Source organism: Idiotropiscis lumnitzeri, chromosome 2, assembly GCF_059441095.1.
Source record: "Idiotropiscis lumnitzeri isolate Australia: NSW breed Sydney's pygmy pipehorse chromosome 2, RoL_Ilum_1.0, whole genome shotgun sequence".
NCBI classification, from domain to species: domain Eukaryota; kingdom Metazoa; phylum Chordata; class Actinopteri; order Syngnathiformes; family Syngnathidae; genus Idiotropiscis; species Idiotropiscis lumnitzeri.
In genome coordinates this window covers 24,685,128-24,709,928 of record NC_142392.1, presented here as the reverse complement: position 1 = coordinate 24,709,928, position 24,801 = coordinate 24,685,128, and the positions used below count along the sequence as shown (strand labels likewise).

The 24,801-nt window shown below is 40.7% G+C and overlaps 3 protein-coding genes across 3 annotated transcripts in view; 1 reads left to right on the top strand and 2 right to left on the bottom strand.

Annotated features, from left to right (window-relative positions):
• The window catches only part of LOC148342055 (uncharacterized), a 458,829-nt gene that overhangs the window by 188,611 nt on the left and 245,417 nt on the right, over positions 1 to 24,801 (bottom strand). The window lies entirely within an intron of this gene.
• LOC148342067 (uncharacterized) lies at positions 2,315 to 3,838 on the bottom strand. Its single transcript, XM_088284451.1, has one exon. The coding sequence runs from the start codon at positions 3,836 to 3,838 to the stop codon at positions 2,315 to 2,317; it is 1,524 nt and encodes a 507-aa protein (XP_088140577.1).
• The window catches only part of LOC148342057 (uncharacterized), a 219,647-nt gene continuing 206,301 nt past the window's right edge, over positions 11,456 to 24,801 (top strand). The window contains exons 1-2 of the mRNA XM_088284312.1: positions 11,456 to 11,798; positions 14,516 to 14,815. Of these exons, the coding sequence (XP_088140438.1) occupies positions 11,675 to 11,798; positions 14,516 to 14,815 (424 nt within the window). The 5' untranslated portion in view covers positions 11,456 to 11,674. The remainder of the gene's footprint in view (positions 11,799 to 14,515; positions 14,816 to 24,801) is intronic.

The following is a 24,801-nucleotide window of genomic DNA, read 5'->3' as shown; positions in this document are numbered from 1 at the left end:
GAGTCCATTGTCATTCACAACACTTTTACTTCGGCATTTAGACAGATTTTCACTTAATTTATCAACTGCGTCTCGAATATCAACGATTTTTTTAATGAAAGTATGTATATGTAAAAATAATGTGAATGCAAATGCCTAATCAATGGAATTGGATAAAATTAGTTTGACAGATCAGAGTCTGATGACCCGGTCAAATTTTTCCTGCAAGTCCACCAGGTGTCAGTATTCAGCAACACAGTGTCAACACAGTGTCAATACAGTGTGTCACTGTGTCAAAACGATACAGGATGCCTCAACTACCCATCACTCCTAAATAGTCTACACATACTTTAGATCCTTTATTCTTCAAATTTGTTTAACTCACGATTGTGCTGTGAGAGCAACATGTTCTTTTACTAAATGCTTAGATAATTTAAATGGTTGTTAATCGCCACCTCTTCAGATCTTTATTTTCTAAAAGCGCATTTCTTGTCTGGTATTTCAAAATTTCAAGTGTTCTACTCTGTTTTCATGGATCATTTGTTTAAGTCTCTTAATGTTGTGTCCTTAAATGTTAAAGGTCTGAGGGATATTACTAAGCGTAAGGCAATTTTTTTGTTTTGTAAAAAATCAGAAGCTGACTTAATTTTGCTTCAGGAAACACATTCTGGCGAGTCAGACGTTAATTTTTGGAAAACACAATGGGGGAATCTATCTTATTTTAGCCACGGCACTAATCATTCTGCAGGGGTCTTGATTTTCTTGCATAAATTCAAGGGAGAAGTTCTTGAGACAATATCTGCTAGTGATGGTAGATGGATTCTGTTGATAGTTAAACAAGACAACGCTAAATTCATCATTTGCATATACGGATTTAACTCTCACAGTCTTAATAAAATATTATTTGAATTAATAAATTCAAAATTAAAGGACCTCAACAAAAAATACCAAGGAGCTGTCACCATTATTTGTGGAGATTTTAACGAGTGCCCAGACGACACAAAGGATCGATATCCTCCTAGATTATCCCAGAGATCAACAAATAACCTTCTTGTCATTACTTTGCTCTAATCTCTCCCTGACTGATGCTTGGCGATTTTTTTAACCCCAATGTGGTGGAATTCACTTGGTGTAATAGAAATGCAACACTGAAATCTAGAATAGATTTATTTTTAATATCATCATCTATTCTTCAATTTGTAAAAGAAGTTCATCATCAATATGCCCCATTAACAGATCACATGCAAATAATTTTAAAATTGGGTAAAACCCAAGAAAACTGTTCGGTTGAAGATATATTTTATCCCATATTTTACTCTATTAGTATTGCAAAAGAATTGTTCCACAGCGTGACCTATGTTTGACCATATGGATGAGAAGACTTCACAGAGAAGCGGATGCCTGAGGACTGGATCAACGTCTGCAACATCAAAAGAGGTGTGCCGAGACACACCTCTGAAACAAAAGGACTGAGACTTTAGTACCAGAGCACTAAAAGGCATATCTGCCTTTTCAATCAGTGGATGACTGCCATTGATGTCTGTCTTTCCTCTTGTGTCTGAGATGTTTACATATTCCTGCTGGTGCTCCCCCCTTCATCCCTTAGTGCAAATACGTTGTATTGTTAGGGACTTCCCTAATAAAATAGAGGGCTCGGCGGAGTGTGCTCCAGAACGAAGTTGGAGATGTAACTGAGCACACCTCCGTTCGTTCTCCTCGCGAGTAAAAGATCAACTCTTGTCTTCCTTCCATTCATTTAGCCTTTGTTCAGTGAATGCTTAGGTGATTGAACCTGACAGTAATTATTAAATGCATCTGAGGGGATATTTGAAGAGTTTGAGTTTTGTTCAATGGACCATTCATATACGAGCCAGCCAAACACAGCGAGAAAACCAGCGCTGACTCCAGTCGCCATCAAGTTGCCAACTCCTGACATTCCAGAACCTTTGAGAGAAACTGAGACTGCTTGCGTTTCTCTTTCTTGTTCTTTTTCGAGTTCAACTTCTAGATCTGTTTTTCACCTTTTCACACAGCGTAATGAAGGCCAGTTGAGCAAGTGGAACAAGTAATTTTATTGATAGTGGAAGGCACCGATTTCATAAGCACCGTTTCTTCTCACACCTTTTCCATTAGGTACGATTAAAAAGACGACTGAAAAGCATAACGTTAACAAATGTTGCTCTAGGCAAATGCAATTAATTTCATGTTTGATGTTAACACAAAAAAAAAAACATCACTCAGACACAATGGTTCTTCTGGCACTGATCACATTGGCTTAATGTCAATAAAAAAGCTTTGCAAAATTCAATACATCATATTTTATTCAAAATCACATTTACATCTTACCACAAAGAGTCAGTTCCTTCAGTCTTTTTTGTCTTTTTTTTAAGCTTGAACGATCGCTGCAATTCTCACCAGCACAATTGTGTCTCTCAGCACTATGTTTAGTGGAGAATGTTTGAGCACAAACGCTGCAACTGAATGGCTTGTCTCCACTGTGTGTTCTTGTGTGGCTTCGTAAATGCGACTTTTGAGAGAAACTCTTGGCACAAACTGAGCAGGAAAAAGGTTTTTCTCCAGTGTGTGTTCTTGTGTGGCTTTTTAAATTTCCCTTTTGAGAGAAGCATTTTCCACAAGCAGAGCAGGAAAAGGGTTTTTCTCCATTGTGCTTTCTTGTGTGGTTTGTTAAATGCGGCTTTTGAGAGAAACTCTTGCCACAAACTAAGCAGGAAAAACGTTTTTCACCACTGTGTGTTTTTCTATGTTTTGTTAAAGCAGAGTTGTCAGAGAAGCATTTTCCACAAACGGAGCATGAAAAAGGTTTTTCCCCACTGTGCGTTCTTGTGTGGCTTCGTAAATGCGACTTTCGAGAGAACCTTTTGGCACAAACTGAGCAGGAAAAAGGTTTTTCTCCACTGTGTGTTCTTGTGTGCCTTTTTAAATTTGACTTTTCAACGAAACTCATGCCACAAACTGAGCAGGAAAAAGGTTTTTCTCCAGTGTGTGTTCTTGTGTGGATTCCTAAATATGACTTTTCAGAGAAGCTTTTACCGCAAAACGAGCAGGAAAAAGGTTTTTCTCCACCGTGTGTACTTGTGTGCCTTTTTAAATTTGACTTTTCAACGAAACTCATGCCACAAACTGAGCAGGAAAAAGGTTTTTCTCCAGTGTGTGTTCTTGTGTGGATTCCTAAATATGACTTTTCAGAGAAGCTTTTACCGCAAACCGAGCAGGAAAAAGGTTTTTCTCCACCGTGTGTACTTGTGTGGATTCGTAGATGCGACTTTTGAGAGAAACTCTTGCCACAAACTAAGCAGGAAAAACATTTTTCACCACTGTGTGTTTTTCTATGTTTTGTTAAAGCCGAGTTGTCAGAGAAGCATTTTCCACAAACGGAGCATGAAAAAGGTTTTTCTCCACTGTGCGTTCTTGTGTGGCTTCGTAAATGCGACTTTCGAAAGAACCTCTTGGCACAAACTGAGCAGGAAAAAGGTTTTTCTCCACTGTGTGTTCTTGTGTGCCTTTTTAAATTTGACTTTTCAACGAAACTCATGCCACAAACTGAGCAGGAAAAAGGTTTTTCTCCACCGTGTGTACTTGTGTGGATTCGTAAATGCGACTTTTGAGAGAAACTCTTGCCACAAACTAAGCAGGAAAAACGTTTTTCACCACTGTGTGTTTTCCTATGTTTTGTTAAAGCCGAGATGTCAGAGAAGCATTTTCCACAAACGGAGCATGAAAAAGGTTTTTCTCCAGTGTGCGTTCTTGTGTGATTTATTAAATCAGACTTTCGAGAGAAACATTTACCGCAAACCAAGCAGGAAAAAGGTTTTTCTCCACTGTGTGTCCTTGTGTGCATTGTTAATCGTGACTTTAGAGAAAAGCTTTTACTGCAAACTGAGCAAGAAAAAGGTTTTTCACCACTGTGTGTTCTTGTGTGACTTGTTAAATGCGACTTTTGGGAGAAGCTTTTACCACAAACTGAGCAAGAAAAGGGGGTTTCTCCACTGTGCGTTCTTGTGTGCGGTTTTAAAGACAGCTTTGAAGTTAATGAGTCAGTGTGACATGCCCTTTCACCTTTGGCTTGCCCATCATCATCATCAGGAGAGCGTGATAATGTGTCCTCATTATGTGCTTGTGATGGCGCCCAGTGGTCTTCGTCACCTTCTGTTGTCACGTGATAACTTGAACTGCTGCTTGGAGGCTCCGCCCCTCTGTTGTCCTCACTCTCATCCTTGTTTGCAGCTTCACTCTTTATAGGGACAACGTTCAGTGGTGACTTGTTGACCTCCTCCTCCTCCTTTTTGATGTGAGTCAAGTCTGGCTCCTCTTTTACAGAACGGAGATCGTTTTCACTGACGTCTGCAGGACACAAAAAGACAAATTTGGTTTGGTCAAGTCAAACCTCAGGCGGCGACTTTGTCTTATATTGTTTCTACATGACTTGTGCCTGCCGCACACGGAGCAATGCTCATGTTTCAAATGAACCAAAATACATGTTTGATGGTTTAAATGAAAATAAAAAAGCAAATGTGAAACACAGAATCACTTGCTAAAATGTGTTTGAATATATTGTTCTTTATGTAGTTAATGTCAGCCGAGGTCGGCCCTCCCACATTTTACAACATCAAATCCGGCCCCCTTTGCAAAAAGTTTGGACATCCCTGCTTTAGCAGCACAACTGTGATAAACGAGCATTTAAATAGGAAGCACGTTGCGGCTGATGCCCGATTTCATTCCTGAATTAGTCACAGACGTTTCTGGAAGCGAGCTGAAGTTAGCACACACAATCGTGTGCGTCTGATGGAACACCTGTTGTGGGACCCGAACATATTGATGCAGACCACTGGGGGCCATCACAACATCATGTCATTGATAAGAGGAATATTAAAATGGAATGGCCAGGGGTAGAAACAAACACAGAGGCAAAGAAATATATTTGGAAAATACGCGCTTAAAGCATGACGTCATAAGCAAGCGCGCAGCTTCCGAAGGTCTTCGACCACATCCACCGACCCGTCCACACCGGAACAAAAACACCCACCGCTAAATTCTTCTGATTTAGTGTGGAACTGACTGTAATTTTCACACAGGATGTCCAGTGCTACTCTAAAGGACTTCGACATAATTCATTAAGTCTTTGTGTCCCGATAACCTCATCTTCGCGCGTTGATGCTTTTCGGCGTAGTTAGCTTAGCTTGTTAGCTAGCTAGCCGCTAACGAAAAGAGGCACATGACTCATCGCCAAGCAGAGATCAAGTGCGGATTTTTTGGAATTATCATTTGAAAATGTGTGCGAGAACGACACCCAAGTGCAAAGAGGACCTTTGTGCAATAAAAGAAGAGAGCGAGCAACATCTTCTACTGCTGGACGAAGTTTGCAACCAGCCTCGTGCTGTGCCACTCAAAGCAGGTTTGTACACGAGTGGGTTGATCTGAATCAGAATGAATTGACCAAACCAAATCTGTGTTCATCTTTTTGTGTCCTGCAGACGTTAGTGAAAAATATTTCTGTTCTGTGAAAGAGGAGCCAGACTTGACTCACATCAAAAAGGAGGAGGAGGAGATTAACCAGTCACCAGTGAACTTTGACCCGATAAAGACTGAAGATGAAAAAAAGGATGAGAATGAGGACAAAAGAGGGGCGGGGCCTCCAAGCTGCAGCTCAAGTCATCACGTGACAACAGAAGGTGATGAAGACCACTGGGGACCATCACAAGTACATAATGAGGACACATTATCACACGCTCATGACGATGATGATGATGATGGGCAAGCCAAAACTGAAAGGGCATGTCACACTGACTCATTAACCTCAAAGTTGTCTTTAAAACGGCACACAAGAAACCACGGTAAAGAAAAACCTCTATTTTGCTCAATTTGTGGCAAAATTTTCTCTCGAAAGTTTCATTTGACAATTCACACAAGAACACACAGTGGAGAAGCATCTTTTCGCTGCTCAGTTTGTAGCAAAAGCTTTTCTTTAAAGTCAAATTTAAAAACACATACACGATTACACACTGGAGAAAAACCTTTTTCCTGCTCAGTTTGTGGTAAAAGCTTCTCTCAAAATTCAAGTTTAACAATCCACACAAGAACGCACAGTGGAGAAAAACCTTTTTCCTGCTCAGTTTGTGGAAAATGCTTCTCTGTAAAGTCAACGTTAACAAGCCACACAAGAACTCACAGTGGAGAAAAACCTTTTTCCTGCTCAGTTTGTGGCAAAAGCTTTTCTGGAAAGTCAAATTTAACAAGTCACATAAAAACACACACTGGAGAAAAAAACTTTTCCTGCTCAGTTTGTGGCAAAAGCTTTTCTGTAAAGTCAAATTTAACAAGTCACATAAAAATACACACTGGAGAAAAACATTTTTCCTGCTCAGTTTGTGGAAAATGCTTCTCTCAAAAGTCAAGTTTAACAGAACATATAAGAACGCACTGTGGAGAAAAAACCTTCGCCTGCTCAGTTTGTGGCAAAGGATTCTCTCTAAAATCAACTTTAACAAAACATAGAAGAATACACAGTGGAGAAAATCCTTTTTCCTGCTCAGTTTGCGGAAAAAGTTTCTCTCAAAAGTTAAGTTTAACATATCACACAAGAACACACAATGGAGAAAAACCTTTTTCCTGCTTAGTTTGTGGCAAAAGTTTCTCTGATAAGTCAAATTTGACAAAACACATAAGAACACATAGTGGAGAAAAACCTTTTTCATGCTCAGTTTGTGGCAAGAGTTTCTCTCAAAAGTCGCATTTAACGAGCCATACAAGAACACACAGTCGAGACAAGCCATTCAGTTGCAGCGTTTGTGCTAAAGAATTCTCCACTAAACATAGTACTGAGAGACACAATTGTGTTGGTGAAAAAAGCAGCGATGCTTGAAGCTTAAAAAATGACAAAAAAAACTGAAGGAACCGACTCTTTGTGGTAAGACGTGAATGTGATTTTCAATAAAATATGATGAAATTGAATTTTGCAAAGATCTTTTCTTGACACAAAGCCAATGTGATCAGTGCCAGAATAACCATTGTCTCTGAGTGATGATGAGTTTTTTTGTGTGTTAACATCAATCATTATAAATGAAATTAATTGCCTTTGCCTAGAACAACATTTGTTAACGTTATGCTTTTCAGTTGTCTTTTTAATCGTACCTAATGGAAACGGTGTGAGAAGAAACGGTGCTTATGAAATCGTTGCCTTCCACAATCATCAATAAAATCACTTGTTCCACTTGCTCAACTGGCCTTCATTACGCTGTGTGAAAAGGTGAAAAACAGAACTAGAAGTTGAACTATAAAAAGAACAAGAAAGAGAAACGCAAGTAGTCTCAGTTTCTCTCAAAGTTTTTGGAATGGCAGGAGTGTAGTCCAGCAAAAAGGCCACGATTCAGACTGATATCCAGATTTTCCTTTTTTATTTCTCCTTTTCCTCTGACGGCGTTCGGAAATTCCGGAGCCCCTTAGGGGACATGGAAGAAAAAAAAACAACTTTGCATTCCCTCGCAAAATCTTTGCTTTCCCTTGCAAAGATAGTGAATGTTCGTTTATTTATTTTTTTAATACGTGTTTATGTACTTCCGGGTCAGTTTGGCTAGCCTAGCCTCTGATGCGCGGCTGTTTGAGAGACGACAGTACGTCAGATGCGGCAATAATCTTAGAGGGTGACTTGGAACGTTTCTTGCGGTCAAGAGATGTCCCTCACGGTGACATTCTGCACATGAAAAGCAACAAGGTACATACAATTAACTCAAACGCACATGTCAAACTCAAGGCCCGGGGGCCAGATCTGGCCCGCAACCTCATTTTATGTGGCCCGCAAAGGGCAAATCATCTGCATCAACTTCCTGTTTCTGGCATATTTTCTTCACTTTTAACAACACTGAGATATGAGATATTGCCATTTATTTGTTAGCAGTCCTCCCCTTTTAAAACAAATGGAAAAATTGTTGAACAATTACTTAGGAGCTTCTGATTTCAAAACTGGCTTTCCATTCAATTTATATGGGTTCACAGTCATACCGGCCCTCTGAGGGAAACCACAACTACGATGTGGCCCGTCCACAAAAATGAGTTTGACACCCCTGTTCTAACGAAATAACCTTAATAATAGCAATATGGGTCCCTACTGTTAATGTTTTTGCATAATACTAGCGTGCAAATTGTTTACCTTTTGAGTGGCTAGAAAAGTATTGCTTTTCTGTTTTCAATTTGTTGTTCATTTAAATCCTGTTATTGCATTCAAATTACTGTGAAGTGTAACGTTAAATATTTTTCTAAATGTTTTTTGTACAACGCAACTTTAGTTTCGTTATGAAGCAGCGTAGTTCGTACCCGGAAATGACGTCATCAAATCGGATGTCGCGGAAGCAGGAAGTATAATAATAGATCACCAATAAGAGAGAAATGTGATGATAATGAAGTCCAATCGAGCACAATCTGCATACATCTTTTGCCTTTGGGAGCATCGTGGGTACGTACAAGTTTGTGTTATGAACATTGACTATTACTCTAACTATCCTGAGATTGCCCAACTCACCAGCACCACTGCACAGTCCATTATTGTGCACATGAAAGGGTTCTTTGCAAGACAAGGAATTCCGCAGTGTGTTGTGAGTGACAACGGTCCGCAATTTGACTGTGGAGAATTTCAACAGTTTGCAAAGCAATATGGATTCACTTCAAGCCCTTTATACCCACAGGCAAATGGCCAGGCTGAGAAGGGAGTGCAAATCATCAAGAGACTGCTAAGGAAGGCCAAGGATGATAAGTCTGATCCTTACCTTGCCCTATTGAGTTACAGAGCTGCACCTCTGGAGTGGGGAGCTTCTTCGCCTGCTGACCTACTCATGTGCCGTAAGCTTCGCACCACGCTTCCACAAATACCACAAGGACATGACAACAACATTTGGATTGAAAAGAAGAGAATGCTCAAACTCAAACCGAAAATTGCATATGACAGAGCTACAAAACATCTGGAACCTCTTTCTGAGAAAGACACTGTAAGGATCGATGGACCTAATTGTTGGGACAGAAAAGTGACTGTCCTGATCGAAGCCGGACCGAGATCTTACATTGTGGAAACAAAGCATGGACAAAGAGTGAGGGGGAACTGGAGGAGTCTTCTGAAGGTTCCCGGGAACTGTAAGAAATCTTCTGATGCGGCTGAGGCTGCAAAGCAGGCGGATACATCGAAGGAGCACAGACCTCAACCACCAGCAATTTCTGGGATTACTGAACCTCTTCGAAGATCAACAAGAGTTAGACGACAACCGGACAGGCTGATTGAAAATGTTTAATGTTGTGTTTTTGTTGCGAAAACGGTTGTAGAGCTGCTTGTTGGCATAAAAATGTGTGGATATTGATAAGAAGTGAAAATAATTGATAACAAAACAAAATTATCAAAATAATAATAATAAATAATAATAATGAAAAAAAGGCACAGGCATTGTTTAACGTTTGAAAGGGAGATGTAATGATAGCAGTTATATCATTGGCCACTAGTTGGCAGTATTGCCTGATGTGTGTTTTGGTTACCAGACGAACAAGTGTGTACGCACAAAGACGAGAATGCAAGTCAATAAATAAAGAGACACAAGCCAGCAGCGTCACGTTACCTGCGTGTAGTGATGGGTAGATGAGGCATCCTGTATCGTTTCGACACAGTGACACAATGTATTGACACTGTGTTGACACTGTGTTGCTGAATACTGACACCTGGTGGACTTGCAGGAAACATTTGACAGGGTCATCTGACACTGATCTGTCAAACTAATTTTATCCAATTCCATTGATTAGCGACGTGATGTGTTTTTATATATCCTATTTCGTATTACTTTCCATCGCACTAATTATTCTCTTATCTAATTTATATATTTAACTGAATTATTGTTGTATTGCACTGGAGAGAGGAGCTCTCGAATCTCGTTGCACACTTGAGTACAATGACAAAGGGATTTCTGATTCTGATTAGGCATTTCCTTTCACATTATTTTTACATACATGCAATTTCATAAAAAAAATCTTTGATATTTGAGACGCAGTTGATAAATTAAGAGAACATCTGTCTGAATGCCCAAATAAAAGTGTTGTGAATGACAATGTACTCATTGTAATTAAAGATTTTTATTAAAAAAATTAGTTTCTCCAGCGTTTTGTTATTCAGTCAATTTCTTTTTTTTGAGGCAATTTCCCCCGCCTTTGAGAAGATCCTCTCACAAGGCACTGAAGAGGCCGGTGTGCACAACGCCTGTGTGGCTAATATAAATAGGTGAGGGAACGTTGCCTCCATGGACTTCCAGTATAAGAGCGAGTCTTCCGTACGTGCAACGTGTCCTGCTGACATATAGCGCTGCACCTCTGAGTGCGCATCAACAGTGACGTCTTCCATCTTGTGGATATTTAACGCAAAGTAATGCGCCAATAACTCGATGCTTGTTTTGAGCGTCCATCCTGTTGACAGATGCGCGTCCCTATGAACACGGTTTGGCGCGCGACCGCCGTGTCGACACGATTCCGGTAGTGGTCACGTGACTTTCTTAAAGCGGTACGCGCACCGACACGGGGTTTGCCCTGGAAGCTCGGCGCGCGCATCGACGTCTCAGTGTCGCTGGACCCATCACTACCTGCGTGACTTCTTAAGACAGAAGACGGAACATTACAGTAACCGTGAAAAAAACCGAATCGTAAACACACTAAAGCTGTTCCTTCTGGTTATTTACAAAGAATTTTTGTTTAAAATCCCCCTGGCTATTCTTTTTGTCTTTTCTATATTATGTACGTATTAATAACTGTGTTTGGTTTGCTAATATTAATAAAGTTTTTTTTTTTTTACAAAAAACGTATGAGTAAATATTTATCATCTCATCAATATTTGCACAATAGAGTACTGAGTTTCGAGATCCTCACTATAATAGTTCTCAAAATTATATTTCTTTTCAATTTAGCTTAGTGAAGGGATATTTTATTGACAATCTAACATCAATATACAAAGACAGAAAAAAATGGTGGTGGGGGGCGCGAATCTTTTTCCGCTTGGTAGGGGCGGGCGTGAAATAATTGAGAAGCACTGCGAGTATATGCAGACATTATATTCATACAATCTCGCAGCCCGAGTGAACCACAGCATTGTTGCAAGTTCGTTCGGAGAAACATAAACGTCCCACTGCTGGAGCAGCAGCGGCTTCTCGGGGCAAAGGCGGAAGTGACGTCAGAGTTTACTCGCCAATGTGGCGTTATTTTAGTTATTTTGTAAAAAAAAAAATTATCAACCAAATTAAAATATTATATGAATAATATATGAAAATAGAACAGACATGGGTAAAAACAAACACAGAGGCAAAGAAATATATTTGAAAAATACGTGCTTAAAGCATGACGTCATAAGCAAGCGCGCAGCTTCCGAAGGACCTCGACCACATCCACCGACCCGTCCACTCCGAAATAAAAACAACCACCGCTAAATTTTTCTGATTTAGTGTAAAACTGACTGTATTTTTTTCACAGGATGTCCAGTGCTACTATAAAGGACGTCGACATAATTCATTAAGTCTTTGTGTCCCGATAATCTCATTTTCGCGCGTTGATGCTTTTCGGCGTAGTTAGCTTAGCTTGTTAGCTAGCTATCCGCTAACGAAAAGAGGCACATGACTCATCGCCAAGCAGAGATCAAGGGCGGATTTTTTGGAATTATCATTTGAAAATGTGTGAAAGAACGACACCCAAGTACAAAGAGGAACTTTGTGGGATAAAAGAAGAGAACGAGCAACATCTTCGACTGCTGGGCGAAGTTAACAAGCAGCCTCCTGTTGTGCTACACGAAGCAGGTTTGTACACGTCTTACTCATTTGCTTTGTCAAGAACGACTTTCTATCGTTAAAAATATGCATCGCAACATTAAGTTGTTTGGGGAAATGCGTTCGAGGTTATTGCCATTTTATTTTTAAATATTGCCTTTTACTTGCCAGTTTGCTGAACATTTGTTTATGCCAAATAAAATCAGTGCAGACAATAAATGCCAAAGAATAACCAATAGTGGGGGGTGAACTCCATGTTTTTCCCAGTATAAATTTTGAACTGTTAATTTAACATTTTACATATTGTGGTTTTTAAACTAGGCTGACAGATGTAGTGTATTTTTATATCCACTGTTGGAGTTTAGCCACCGAGAAAATGAGAAACATTTAGGAAATTAATCTTGAAAGCCAAACTTACTCCAATGCGTGTTATTTTTTTGTACTCAAGAAGAATAGGGTCAAATAAAGACTCAACAACAGCTGATTATAGTTGTGGTATTTTAGTTTCTTCGATTTTTGGAGTTCAGGAAATAGTACAAAGACAGATATCTGGGTGGCTTTTTCTTAATCTCATGAGAAACTGTACTCAGACGAGTACAATCGAAAAAATGTCGCGCTGATCTCAGCCCAGCCTCACATTTTATAGGAGGTTTTTTATGTCAAGGGTCATGTAGGTTGAATCGGTCGTCCTTTCTCCTTCCCCCGGCCCGGTCCACGTTCCAGGTCCAAGGCTGACCTTCTCAGGCAGTCTCTCCGTCTCTCCTGCTCACATTCCCCTGTAATCTCGTCAGTGTACAGATTGTGTGGTGTATGTTTTCCCAGATCAAATTATGTGTTCTTGATAGCGTCCCTGTGACGTCCTCCCCTGCCCAACTTGATATGTTTGAATCTTCTATGGCCTATGTGGAGAATGTGTTTAGTCGTATTTGTCCATGTAGTGAGATCTGGTTTGTCATCAGTTTGACCTGAGCAGACTGAATCTGTTTATTCGGAATGAGAGTGTGGGTCATGAAAATACTATGTGTGCAATTTTGAGGTCTTGCATTTAAACTAAGTCATATAAATTTATGCCCTGCAATTGGCTGGCAACCAGTTCAGGGTGTCCCCCGCCTACTGCCCGAAGACAGCTGGGATAGGCTCCAGCACCCCCCGTGACCCTAGTGAGGAGAAGCGGTCTAGATAATGGATGGATGGATGGATATAAATTTAACATATGGATGCATCAGTAAACACCATGACTACAATCCCAGTCAATCTTATCGATGCACTGCACTTCTACTTCCATTTGAGAAATGCTTTTTGTTTAATCAATGTCAAACATATCCAGTAAATATGAACCTGCTAAATTAAATAATTGACCTTCTGTCCCGTAAGTGTTTAAAATAATGCCAGCAATCGTAATACAAACCTTCAATATTCATGTCCGGTGTGGCCATTCCCTATAAGAAGGGAAGGCCGGAGAGAGGGGACACCTTTCCCTTTTTTCTTTTTGGGGAGACTTCTTTTGACATCAGCATGTGACGAGAATAAAATCTTTTTTCAAACCAAAATGGCTGTGTCAGAGAGGTTCTTTCCATCACCAATTCTGTAGCAGGAAGCCACAAAAACAGATGCACGAACCGTGTTTAACTAGAAACCGTTTAGCTCGCATTGAACAGAAGTGTGACACAAACATGTCTTGTAAGATGAAACCGTTCGAACAACAGGAAGCGTGTGAACGGGTGTGATGAAGTCAAAGTGTTCATGTTTTTCCATTCTTTATGAGTTTGCATATACAAATTGCTTTGCTGCGCTTCAATAAAATGCCGCACAGGAGCGGGAAAGCTTTTCTCTTTGGCGGACTGCTCCTCGCTAGTGACAAAGACAACCTTGGCTGGGTGATTCATTTATGAAGGCTTGTCTCGTTTTTGACAAAAACTGTGCACACTGCGGCAAAAAGATCAATGGCGGTTGATGAATTTTAGTGGATGAAACACAAGGGATTACGTTTTTTTTTTTTTTTTTTTAAATCAAGTACGTATTGGTCTTATTTATCAACTTTGTACTGGCTCGGTCAATGAATCTCAGGTGGCCCTGCACTGTCTTGTGCACGTGTGCGTAGTTTCACCCCATCCAAACATTTAAAATACATTTCATGCATCCATCCAGGGTTGCACGGATCTCATCAATGAACAAGCGCATGCTGCAAGGAATGCATCTGCATCTTTGGCTTACTATGGGCTTAAAAAGGGAGACCGTCACAATGCCCTTTTCCACCAACAAGCCCCGGAACATTTAGTTCTATCTCTTAATGCAAAATGAAATACTTGTAAACATATTTCACTTGAAGGATTCCTATTTTATCAATGACATTATGTTGCGATGGCCCCCAGTGGTCTGCATCAATATTTTAGGGTCCCACAACAGGTGTTCCATCAGACGCACACAATAGCCTGTGTGTGCTAACTTCAGCTCGCTTCCAGAAACGTCTGTGACCATGTCAGGAATGAAATAGGGCATCGGCCGCAACGTGATTCCGTTTTAAATGCTCGTTTATCACTGTTGTGCTGCTAAAAGGAGGTTTACATAGTAGGACGTAAGTTTGTGAAATGCCCCCATGGTCCGGTCCAAGTTGGGGTCGCACGCATTGCTCCGTGTGCGGCAGGCACAAGTCAAGGTAGCTCGGTAAAAACAATATAAGACAAAGTCGCCGCCTGAGCTTTGACTTGACCAAACCAAATGTGTGTTTGTCTTTTTGTGTCCTACAGACGTCAGTGAAAACGATCTCCGTTCCGTGAAAGAGGAGCCAGACCTGACTCACATCAAAAAGGAGGAGGAGGAGGAGCAGATCAACAAGTCACCAGTGAACATTGTCCCTATAAAGACTGAAGATGAAAACAAGGATGAGAGTGAGGACAAGAGAGGGGCGGAGCCTACAAGCAGCAGCTCAAGTCATCACGTGTCAACAGAAGATGATGAAGACCACTGGGGACCATCACAAGCACATAATGAGGACACATTATCACACGCTCATGACGATGATGATGATGATAATGGCCAAGCCAAAGGTGAAAGGGCACGTCACACTGACTCATTCACTTCAAAGCTGACTTTAAAAGGGCACAGAAAAACACACAGTGGTGAAAAACCTTTTTCTTGCTCAGTTTGTGGAAAATGCTTCTCCCAAAAGGGACATTTAACAGAACACACAAGAACTCACACTGGAGAAAAACCTTTGTCCTGCTCGGTTTGTGGCAAAAGCTTCTCTCGAAAGTCTCATTTAGAAAGGCACACAAGAATGCACAGTGGAGAAAAACCTTTTTCTTGCTCAATTTGTGGCAAGAGGTTCTCTCGAAAGTTTGATTTAACAATCCACACAAGAATGCACAGTGGAGAAAAAACTTTTTCTTGCTCAGTTTGTGGCAAAAGCTTCTATCAAAAGTCTGATTTAACAATCCACGCAAGAACACACAGTGGCGAAAAACCCTTTTCCTGCTCAGTTTGTGGCAAAAGCTTTAATGTAAAGTCAATTTTAACAGATCACACAAGAACACACACTGGAGAAAAACCTTTTTCCTGCTCAGTTTGTGGCAAACGATTCTCTGAAAAGGGAAATTTAACACAACACACAAGAACACACAGTGGTGAAAAACCTTTTTCCTGCTCAGTTTGTGGCAAGAGTTTCTCTCAAAAGTCTAATTTACGAAGCCACACAAGAACACACAGTGGAGACAAGCCATTCAGTTGCAGCGTTTGTGCTAAAAAATTCTCCACTAAACAGCATGCGGAGAGTCACAATTGTGCTGGTGAGAAAAGCAGCGATCCTTGAAGCTTAAAAAAAATAAAACAAAAAACTGAAGGAACTGACTCTTTGTGGTAAGATGTGAATGTGATTTTGAATAAAATATGATGTATTGAATTTTGCAAAGCTCTTTTATTGACACAAAGCCAATGTGATCAGTGCCAGAAGAACCATTGTGTCTGAGTGACGATGATTTGTTTTGGTGTTTACATCAAACATGTAAATAGAAAAAATTGCCTTTGCCTGGAACAACAATTTTTAACATTATGTTTTTCAGTTGTCTTTTTAATCGTATTTAATGGAAAAGGTGTGAGAAGAAACGGTGCTTATGAAATCGTTGCTTCCACAATCATCAATAAAATCACTTGTTCCACTTGCTCAACTGGCCTTCATTACGCTGTGAAAAGGTGAAAAACAGAACTAGAAGTTGAACAATAAAAAGAACAAGAAAGAGAAACGCAAGCAGTCTCAGTTTCTCTCAAAGGTTTTGGAATGTCATGAGTTGCCAACTTGACGGGTGTGATAAAGTGTTCATGTTTTTCCATTCTTTATGAGTTTGCATATTTAAAATACTTTGCTCTGCTTCAATAAAACGCTGCACAGGAGCGCGTAAGCTTTTCTCTTTGGCGGACTGCTCATCGCAAGTGACAAAGACAATCTTGGCTGGGTGATTCATTTATGAAGGCTTGTCTCGTTTTTGACAAAAACTGTGCACACTGCGGCAAAAAGATCAATGGCGGTTGATGAATTTTAGTGGATAAAACACAAGGGATTACGTTTTTTTTTTTTAAAAAATCAAGTACGTATTGGTCTTATTTATCAACTTTGTACTGGCTCGGTCAATGAATCTCAGGTGGCCCTGCACTGTTTTGTGCACGTGTGCATAGTTTCACTCTTTCCAAACATTTAAAATACATTTAATGCATCCATCCAAGGTTGCACGGATCTCATCAGTGACGAAGCGCATGCTGCAAGGAATGCATCTGCATCTTTGGCTTACTATGGTCTTAAAAAGGGAGACCGTCACAATGCCCTTTTCCACCAACAAGCCCCGGAACATTTAGTTCTATCTCTTAATGCAAAATGAGATACTTGTAAACATATTTCACTTGAAGGATTCCTATTCTATGTTGCGATGGCCCCCAGTGGTCTGCATCAATATGTTAGGGTCCCACAACAGGTGTTCCATCAGACGCACACAATAGCCTGTGTGTGCTAACTTCAGCTCGCTTCCAGAAACGTCTGTGACCATGTCAGGAATTAAATCGGGCATCAGCCGCAACGTGCTTCCTTTTTAAATGCTCGTTTATCACTGTTGTGCTGCTAAAAGGAGGTTTACATCGTAGGATATCTGTGACCATGTCAGGAATGAAATCGGGCATCAAAAGGGAGGCTTACATCGTAGGACGTAATTTTGTGAAATGCCCCCATGGTCCGGTCCAAGTTGGGGTCGCACGCATTGCTCCGTATGCGGCAGGTACAGGTCAAGGTAGCACAGTAGAAACAATATAAGACAAAGTTGCCGCCTGAGCTTTGACTTGACCAAACCAAATTTGTCTTTTTGTGTCCTGCAGACGTCAGTGAATACAATCTCCGTTCTGTGAAAGAGGAGCCAGACTGGACTCACATCAAAAAGGAGGAGGAGGAGGAGGAGATCAACAAGTCATCAGTGAACGTTCTCCCTATAAAGACTGAAGATGAAAACAAGGATGAGAGTGAGGACGACAGAGGGGCGGAGCCTACAAGCAGCAGCTCAAGTCATCACATGACAACAGAAGTTGACGAAGACCACTGGGGGCCATCACAAGCACATAATGAGGACACATTATCAGACGCTCATGATGATGATGATGATGATGATGGGCAAGCCAAAGGTGAAAGGGCATGTCACACTGACTCATTAACTTCAAAGTTGTCTTTAAAAGGGCACACAAGAACACACACTGGAGAAAAACCTTTTTCCTGCTCAGTTTGTGGTAAAAGCTTCTCTCAAAATTCAAGTTTAACAATCCACACAAGAACGCACACTGGAGAAAAACCTTTTTCCTGCTCAGTTTGTGGAAAATGCTTCTCTCATAAGGCAAATTTAACAAGCCACACAAGAACACACACTGGAGAAAAAACATTTTCCTGCTTGGTTTGTGGTAAAAGCTTTTCTCTAAAATCAAGTTTAAAATACCACACAGGAATACACAGTGGAGAAAACCCTTTTTCCTGCTCAGTTTGTGGCAAAAGTTACTCTCGAAAGTCTCATTTAATAATTCACACAAGAACACACACTGGAGAAAAAACATTTTCCTGCTTGGTTTGTGGTAAAAGCTTCTCTCAAAAGTTTTATTTAACAATCCACACAAGAACACACAGTGGAGAAAAACCTTTTTCCTGCTTAGTTTGTGGCAAACGTTACTCTGATAAGTCAAATTTCACAAAACACACAAGAACACATAGTGGAGGAAAACATTTTTCCTGCTCAGTTTGTGCCAAGAGGTTCTCTCAAAAGTCGTATTTACGAAACCACACAAGAACACACAGTGGAGACAAGCCATTCAGTTGCAGCGTTTGTGCTAAAAAATTCTCCACTAAACAGCATGCGGAGATTCACAATTGTGCTGGTGAGAAAAGCAGCGATCCTTGAAGCTTAAAAAAAAGAAAACAAAAAACTGAAGGAACTGACTCTTTGTGGTAAGATGTAAATTTTGATTTTCTATAAAATATGATGAAATTGAATTTTGCAAAACTCTTTTATATACATTAAGCCAATGTGATCTGTGTCAGAAGAAGCAACGTGTCTGAGTGATGATGATTTGTTTTGGTGTTTACATCAAACATGTAAATAAAATTAATTGCCTTTGCCTGGAACAACATTTTTTAACGTTATGCTTTTCAGTTGTCTTTTTAATCGTACTTAATGGAAAAGGTGTGAGAAGAAACGGTGCTTATGAAATCGGTGCCTTCCACAATCATCAATAAAATGACTTGTTCCACTTGCTCAACTGGCCTTCATTACGCTGTGAAAAAGTGAAAAACTGAACTAGAAGTTGAACTATAAAAAGAACCAGAAAGAGAAACGCAAATCGTCTCAGTTTCTCTCAAAGGTTTTGGTATGTCAGGAGTTGGCAACTTGATGGCGACTGGAGTCAGCGCTGGTTTTCTCGCTGTGTTTGGCTGGCTTGTATATGTATGGTCCATTGAACAAAACTCAAACTCTTCAAATATTCCCTCACATACATTTAATATTACGCTTTCTGAATAAATTTCTGACTGCCCAAATACACTTTCTAGGTTGAGCTCTATCAAGCGTTTGGGGTTTGTTGCTAAGCCGAATCTCACTTCGGAAAAAAAACTATAAATTTGTCAAATATACCAAATATATTTTTTCATGCTGTATTATATTTTTTATACATTGGATTATTTACATAGTGAAATAGGAAAATATTAAAATGTAAAATTGGAAACCACATACAGACTTAATTAAATTAATAACAAATGAAGAAACATTTTATGAATATTGAACTAATTGAGAAGAGTCCTGATCTTGAAATAAATATTAAATTATAAAAAATACAAAAAAATTAATTCAATTACCCGACCCCGGATGAGCGGCACAAAATGCCTGGAGGGATGGAATAATTTAAATTGCATCCAAATTCAAAAGAACAAATATGTTAAGAAATATTCAAGTGTGAAATAAAAAGGTTTAAATTGTTGATAATTTTACATATTAAAATAATTGAATAAATATTGTATTATTACATATACAAGCTTAAATATAAATTGAAATAAATGAAAAAAAAAGTCTTGTATTTTTAAATGGCCTAATTTAGATCTGGGAAGTAATTCTCTTTATGAAACTATGAAGGGACCGGAGCTCACAGAAGTGACCAGTCTTGGTTCTGAAGTTCCGATGTAACCAGATACTGCACTGAGAGAAAATAGGCCTGAGCATTGTTTATGGTGGGGGCAATTCTCTCGCCAGGTCAGTGACCTTCCAGGGTATGGAAGTAATTTAAGGTGCCTTCAGTGAAGTCCTACTTTGTCCTACTTGAATGAATCCACATCAAAATACCATCATTTATGACACCACGGCTGGACAAATAATATCCAGAAACACACTTACGCACCACTGAGTGAGTGTTGGACGATATAGCTTCTCTTGAAAGGTCCGACTTGAAAATGTCCTTGCAAGTGGATCTGAAATTAAATCCACACTTTTCCCTCCTTCGGCCATTGTGGTTTAAAAAAAGCAAGAATATGGCCGTGTCCAAATTAACAGGCTGCGACCTCCGAAGGCTGCTTTTTCGGCCGCATGACGTCACTTTCCGCGCGACACGACCGCGCGTGGTGTCCAAATTCACGCTGTCACGTGCGACCTTCGAATCCGGCCTTGGAATTGGTCTTCGTTTCCATGGAGCCAAGGCCGCTTGGCGCAACATTTACGTTACGCCCCCATGTACTTTGCTCCTCTGTTCGACACAGGTGATACGTATTTGTGGTGGATTTATGAACGGCTTGGATAATCAATGGATAATCTGCGACGAGCGCCAGACCGAAGGCATCGGCTTAGCAAAACATTTGTATTATTTAATTTTAAACGATGGAACCCGAACTTTTCTTCATTTTATTTCACTTTTTGGTTTATTTCCATTTTGTTCTTGAGGAGAGGAGGATCACGCTTTCCCATCGCAGAGTTGTCCTTTATCGAAGGAATGAAGTAAGTTCCAAATACGTCTATCAGCATTTTCACACTATTACCAACATTGACAGGTCAATAGGGTTATAACGTGATTGTTACAGATGAGCTAAAAACATCAGTAGTACATGTGTTAGCTTCATAATGGAACGAATATTGAATGGAAATGATATAATTATATACATTCTGAAACAGTTTTTATGAATTTAGATACTTGTGACGGCTTTATTGTCCCCGTGATTAGTTTGTAACCAAACACATACTTTTACATATGGCAAAACACCAGAATACCACTAGAGAGTTTAGGGCCAGAGTTATTAAAATTAAGTTGGTGATACTGTAGGAATGATGCAAGCAAACGAAACAAGTACAATAATTAATGCGTTCATGTTTTTTTTTTTTTTTAATTCAAAACATTAACAGCCAAGAAGTCCATACTGCAGGATAAACCTGGGTGTGCCAGTGTTGGATCGTTTTTTCAATGGAGAGGATCTCCAAACAGACTTTCGCCTGAGCAGGGACTCTTTCAGAGTGTTGCTGAACCTCCTGGACCAAGACCGACGACATGGATGGGGTGTCGAGATAGAGGTCCTTGTCTTTCTCTTCTGGCTGGCGAGTGGGGCATCATATCGGGTGGTGGCACGAGCATTTGGGATGCCGCGGTCCACCGTCCACTACATCATCCACCGGGTCACTGGGGAAGTGGTGGCTCTTCGCCACAGAGTCATCCACTTCCCCAACACTGCAGGAGACCTTCAGGCAGTGACCCAGGGATTTGCAAGAGCTGCTGGAGCAATAGATGGTTGTCATGTCCGAATCAAGCCTCCAAGTGGCCCTGATGGTCATGACTACAAGAACCGCAAGCTTTTCAGCAGCATAATCATGCAAGCTGTGTGTGACCATCAGGGTCGCTTTCTGGACATATTCTTGGGTTGGCCTGGATCAGTCCACGACTCCAGGGTCCTCCGGCACAGCTCTCTTTACCAAAGAGGGCTGTATCCTCCTCCAGGGCACTTCATCTTGGCAGATGGAGGGTATCCGTGCCTCCAGCGACCACTCCCCCTCATCACTCCTTACAAGCGGCCGGTGCAGGGCGTGGGGGCCCGGCGCTTCAACGTTCATCATTCCAAGGCACGCTCAATAATTGACAGCACAATTATTGAGCACAGCCACACAAACATGGCAAAATATCAGAAGATGGAAAAATAGATTCAAATACAATGTAATGAATGGTTAATAAATCTATCCCATCTTTTGTAGTGACATTCACTTTGGAATGATGAAGGTGAGATTCCGGGCCATCTTTTTCCACGCCCTGGAGGTGCACCACACCTTTGCACCACATGTAAGTAAATAAAAAAAAATGTATAATTGATACTTATACTTTCAATATGTTGCTCTTTATTCAGGATCAAATCATGTCCTGTTCAGTGCAATAACTATCAAATATAGCTAATATACAGCATTTCCTTTTTATTTCTTTTAGGTCATCGCTGCCTGTGCCGTCCTCCACAACATCTGCCTTGGGGTGGGAGACCTCATGGCCTCGGAGGAAGAAGGGGAAGAGGAGGCTGCTGTGGAAGAGGTGGCTGACACAGTCGCTGGAGTGCAGTGGAGGGACCACCTGTCTGCTCAGGTGTCTGCCCTGGAGGAGGTACCAGAGGACCACGAGTATATTTAGGTATTTAAATACTTTTAACTGCACAATGGTATTTGAGCAATCATCCCATCAAATATGCCACAAAATAATCTTTAACTGAATCATCAAACAGCACAGCCACACAAACATGGCAAAATATCAGAAGATGGAAAAATAGATTCATATACAATGTAATGAATGGTTAATAAATCTATCCCATTTTTTGTCGTGACATGGCAGCCATCTATTGCCCCGACCATCCCTGCAAACCCCCACGTAATGGATGATGTAGTGGACACTGCAACCGGTATGATGCCTCACTTCAAGTCACGAGAGGAAGATCAGGACTCTTGCTCGTGCCCCATCCATGTCATGGGTCCTGGAACAAGGGTTCCATCCATGCTCCAAATGAGTCCCTGCTCAGGCGAAAATTGGCAAAACAGCACTGACACACTCAGGTTTATCCTGCAACAGTTCTGAACTGGGAAATGCTTTTTTATTTACTGTGAATAGTTACTGTGAATTATAATGTACTTAATTTATGCCTTGTTTGTCCACCAGTTTTTCAATAAATTAAGTTTGTAAGCAAAACAGACATGGTGGAGTCTTCATATTATTGTAAAAGTTTTGGTCTTTCACAAACCTGGCCTTTTTCACTTTTGTCTGAAGAAGCTGATCTCAAGATGTGACTGGGATACGAACTAGTTCATCTGTTTTGAAAGTACCCCGGTTTTTGTTTACTCTTAAATGAATGTTATCTAAATTTCAGTCTTGAACACCAAGCATATTTCACTCATTTTTTATTTTGATCTATCAACTTTTCCATCAAACTGAAAAACCTTTCAAATGTCTCCCTCCTCTCAGTTGCCCTTCCCTCCTCTGCCAACCTCTGTCTCTCCAATTCCTGTCTCCGCATTGCCAAGTCGAGTCTGGATAGTTTGATCATTTCATCCTCTCTCCTTCGCTTTCTCCCTCTCGGTCGTTGCTCCGGCTGTTGGCCTCGCTCTTCTTCTTCTACTTCTTCTTCTTCTTCCTCCTCCTCCTCCTCTTGCGTCGCCCTGGCCCGACTTGGCCCTGGGAGTTCTTCAGGGATGGCCTGACTTGGCCCTGGTCTTTCCTCAGGGATGGAGGCAATTAGGACAGGGGGGGTGATGGACGGTCTCAGTCCGAGCACTCCATCCATAAGTTCGAACCAAGTATCGGCAGTAGCTCTCCCTGCCACCCTTCGCCAGTCCCTGGGTTTTTGCAATCCTTTATATGAAAAAAGATAAAACAATCATATCTTAATTTTCACACACAAGAAAAAAAAATGTGGACTTCCATACTTTATACTTCATTTAAAAAAAATTTTTTTTTGCCTGCAGGGGCGTCACTTTGCCCTGCAGCTCAAGTTTTTCCACGATGGTCCTGTATTAAATAAATAAAAATGCATGCAAAAATAAAGGATGAAAAAAAGGGTAAAAAAGATGCAAACATTAGTCAGAAATCCTGGTGTTATGGGTAACATGCAGATTATATTATTCATTAATATCAGTAATTGGGGAGCATATTGTCGGGGGTACATGGAATTTATACAGGGCACATTCTGTGCTAGAATAAACAGCTGCGTGTTAGCGCAAATCTAATTCAAACACAAATAGCTGATGAATGGAATAAAATTGCTATAGTGGGTCTCGCCATTCTTATGCGTTTTCTTTTTGATATTTTGAGTTTAAATGGATGGAAATAAATAAGACAATAACCCGTCAAATATTTTTCCCGCTAGAAATTGTATTTTTGCCTCCATGCTGTGGTTGCGGAGAACTTGGCCCCTGTAAAGAGGCTGTCGTACTCCCCGCACAGCTTGATCAGCGCGGTCATCTCCTTGCTCCCTAAAACATAAGGAAAAGATTAAATGAAATAATGCTAACATGCAGAAATAAGGCAATTCAAATGTTTCAGCCGTACCTCCTATGCAATAGTTCTTAGAGCTACATTAGTTATATTTGGCCGATATCGCTACTAATAAAATTATCTTAATCTGGAGCTAATTATCCAAACATTGCTGCCCAATATTTCTCATGAGTGCTGTCTTAATATTACATATAAATAACTTATACTTACATCTGAAAGTGCACTCCGATGAGGCGGAACACGTGGCTTTGTTTGTTTGCATCTTGCGAGTGTAGAACGGCGTAGAGGACGAGCGAGGATTTTAAGGCTGCGAAGGTTGCATTCTCGTAGGCCTTCACTCAGGGCCCGTCTCCATGGAAACTCCATGGAAACGAGGACAGATTATAAGGCTAGTTCTCGGAGGCCGCGTGAATTTGGACACTTGCGTAAAGTGTATATATGCAGGGTTCGTGGTTAACTTTAAAAACTGCTTGCCCATAGGGCAAGTGCCACTAAAATTTGACTTGCCCGAGTGGCCAAATTACTTGCCCGACTTGGGCAAGTGACAATTTTTTTTCTCTAAGAATAAAATGTTTATGGTTGTAAAATGTGCGCCACAAATGTAAATAAACATATAATCTGATAAACATAAATTAATCTTGTTTTCATCATCAACCATGAAACCCTACTCACTGTCACGATCATGCCTTGTGTTGCAGTAGAGTGGGCGTGGTCAATGGCGCGTTGCCCGGCGACGCGTTACGAGACTCCGCAGCTGCAACCCATCACCTCTTGATTGTGGACTATTTAAGCCTCCGACACGCTCACTCGCGTGTCGGATTATTGACCAACTTGCTCTTGCCTTGTGGCTTTGCTATAGTCTTTGCCAACCTTTGCTCCGTGTCTTGATCGTGCTTATTGTTACCTTGTTTATGTCTTCAGCTACGTTTCGGCTCGCTTTGTGTTTTTCGATGATTGGATTAAACCTTACCCGTTGGAGGAAGGACATTCTTGTTTTCGGTTTTCTTGCGTTGCAAGCTCCTTTTGTTAA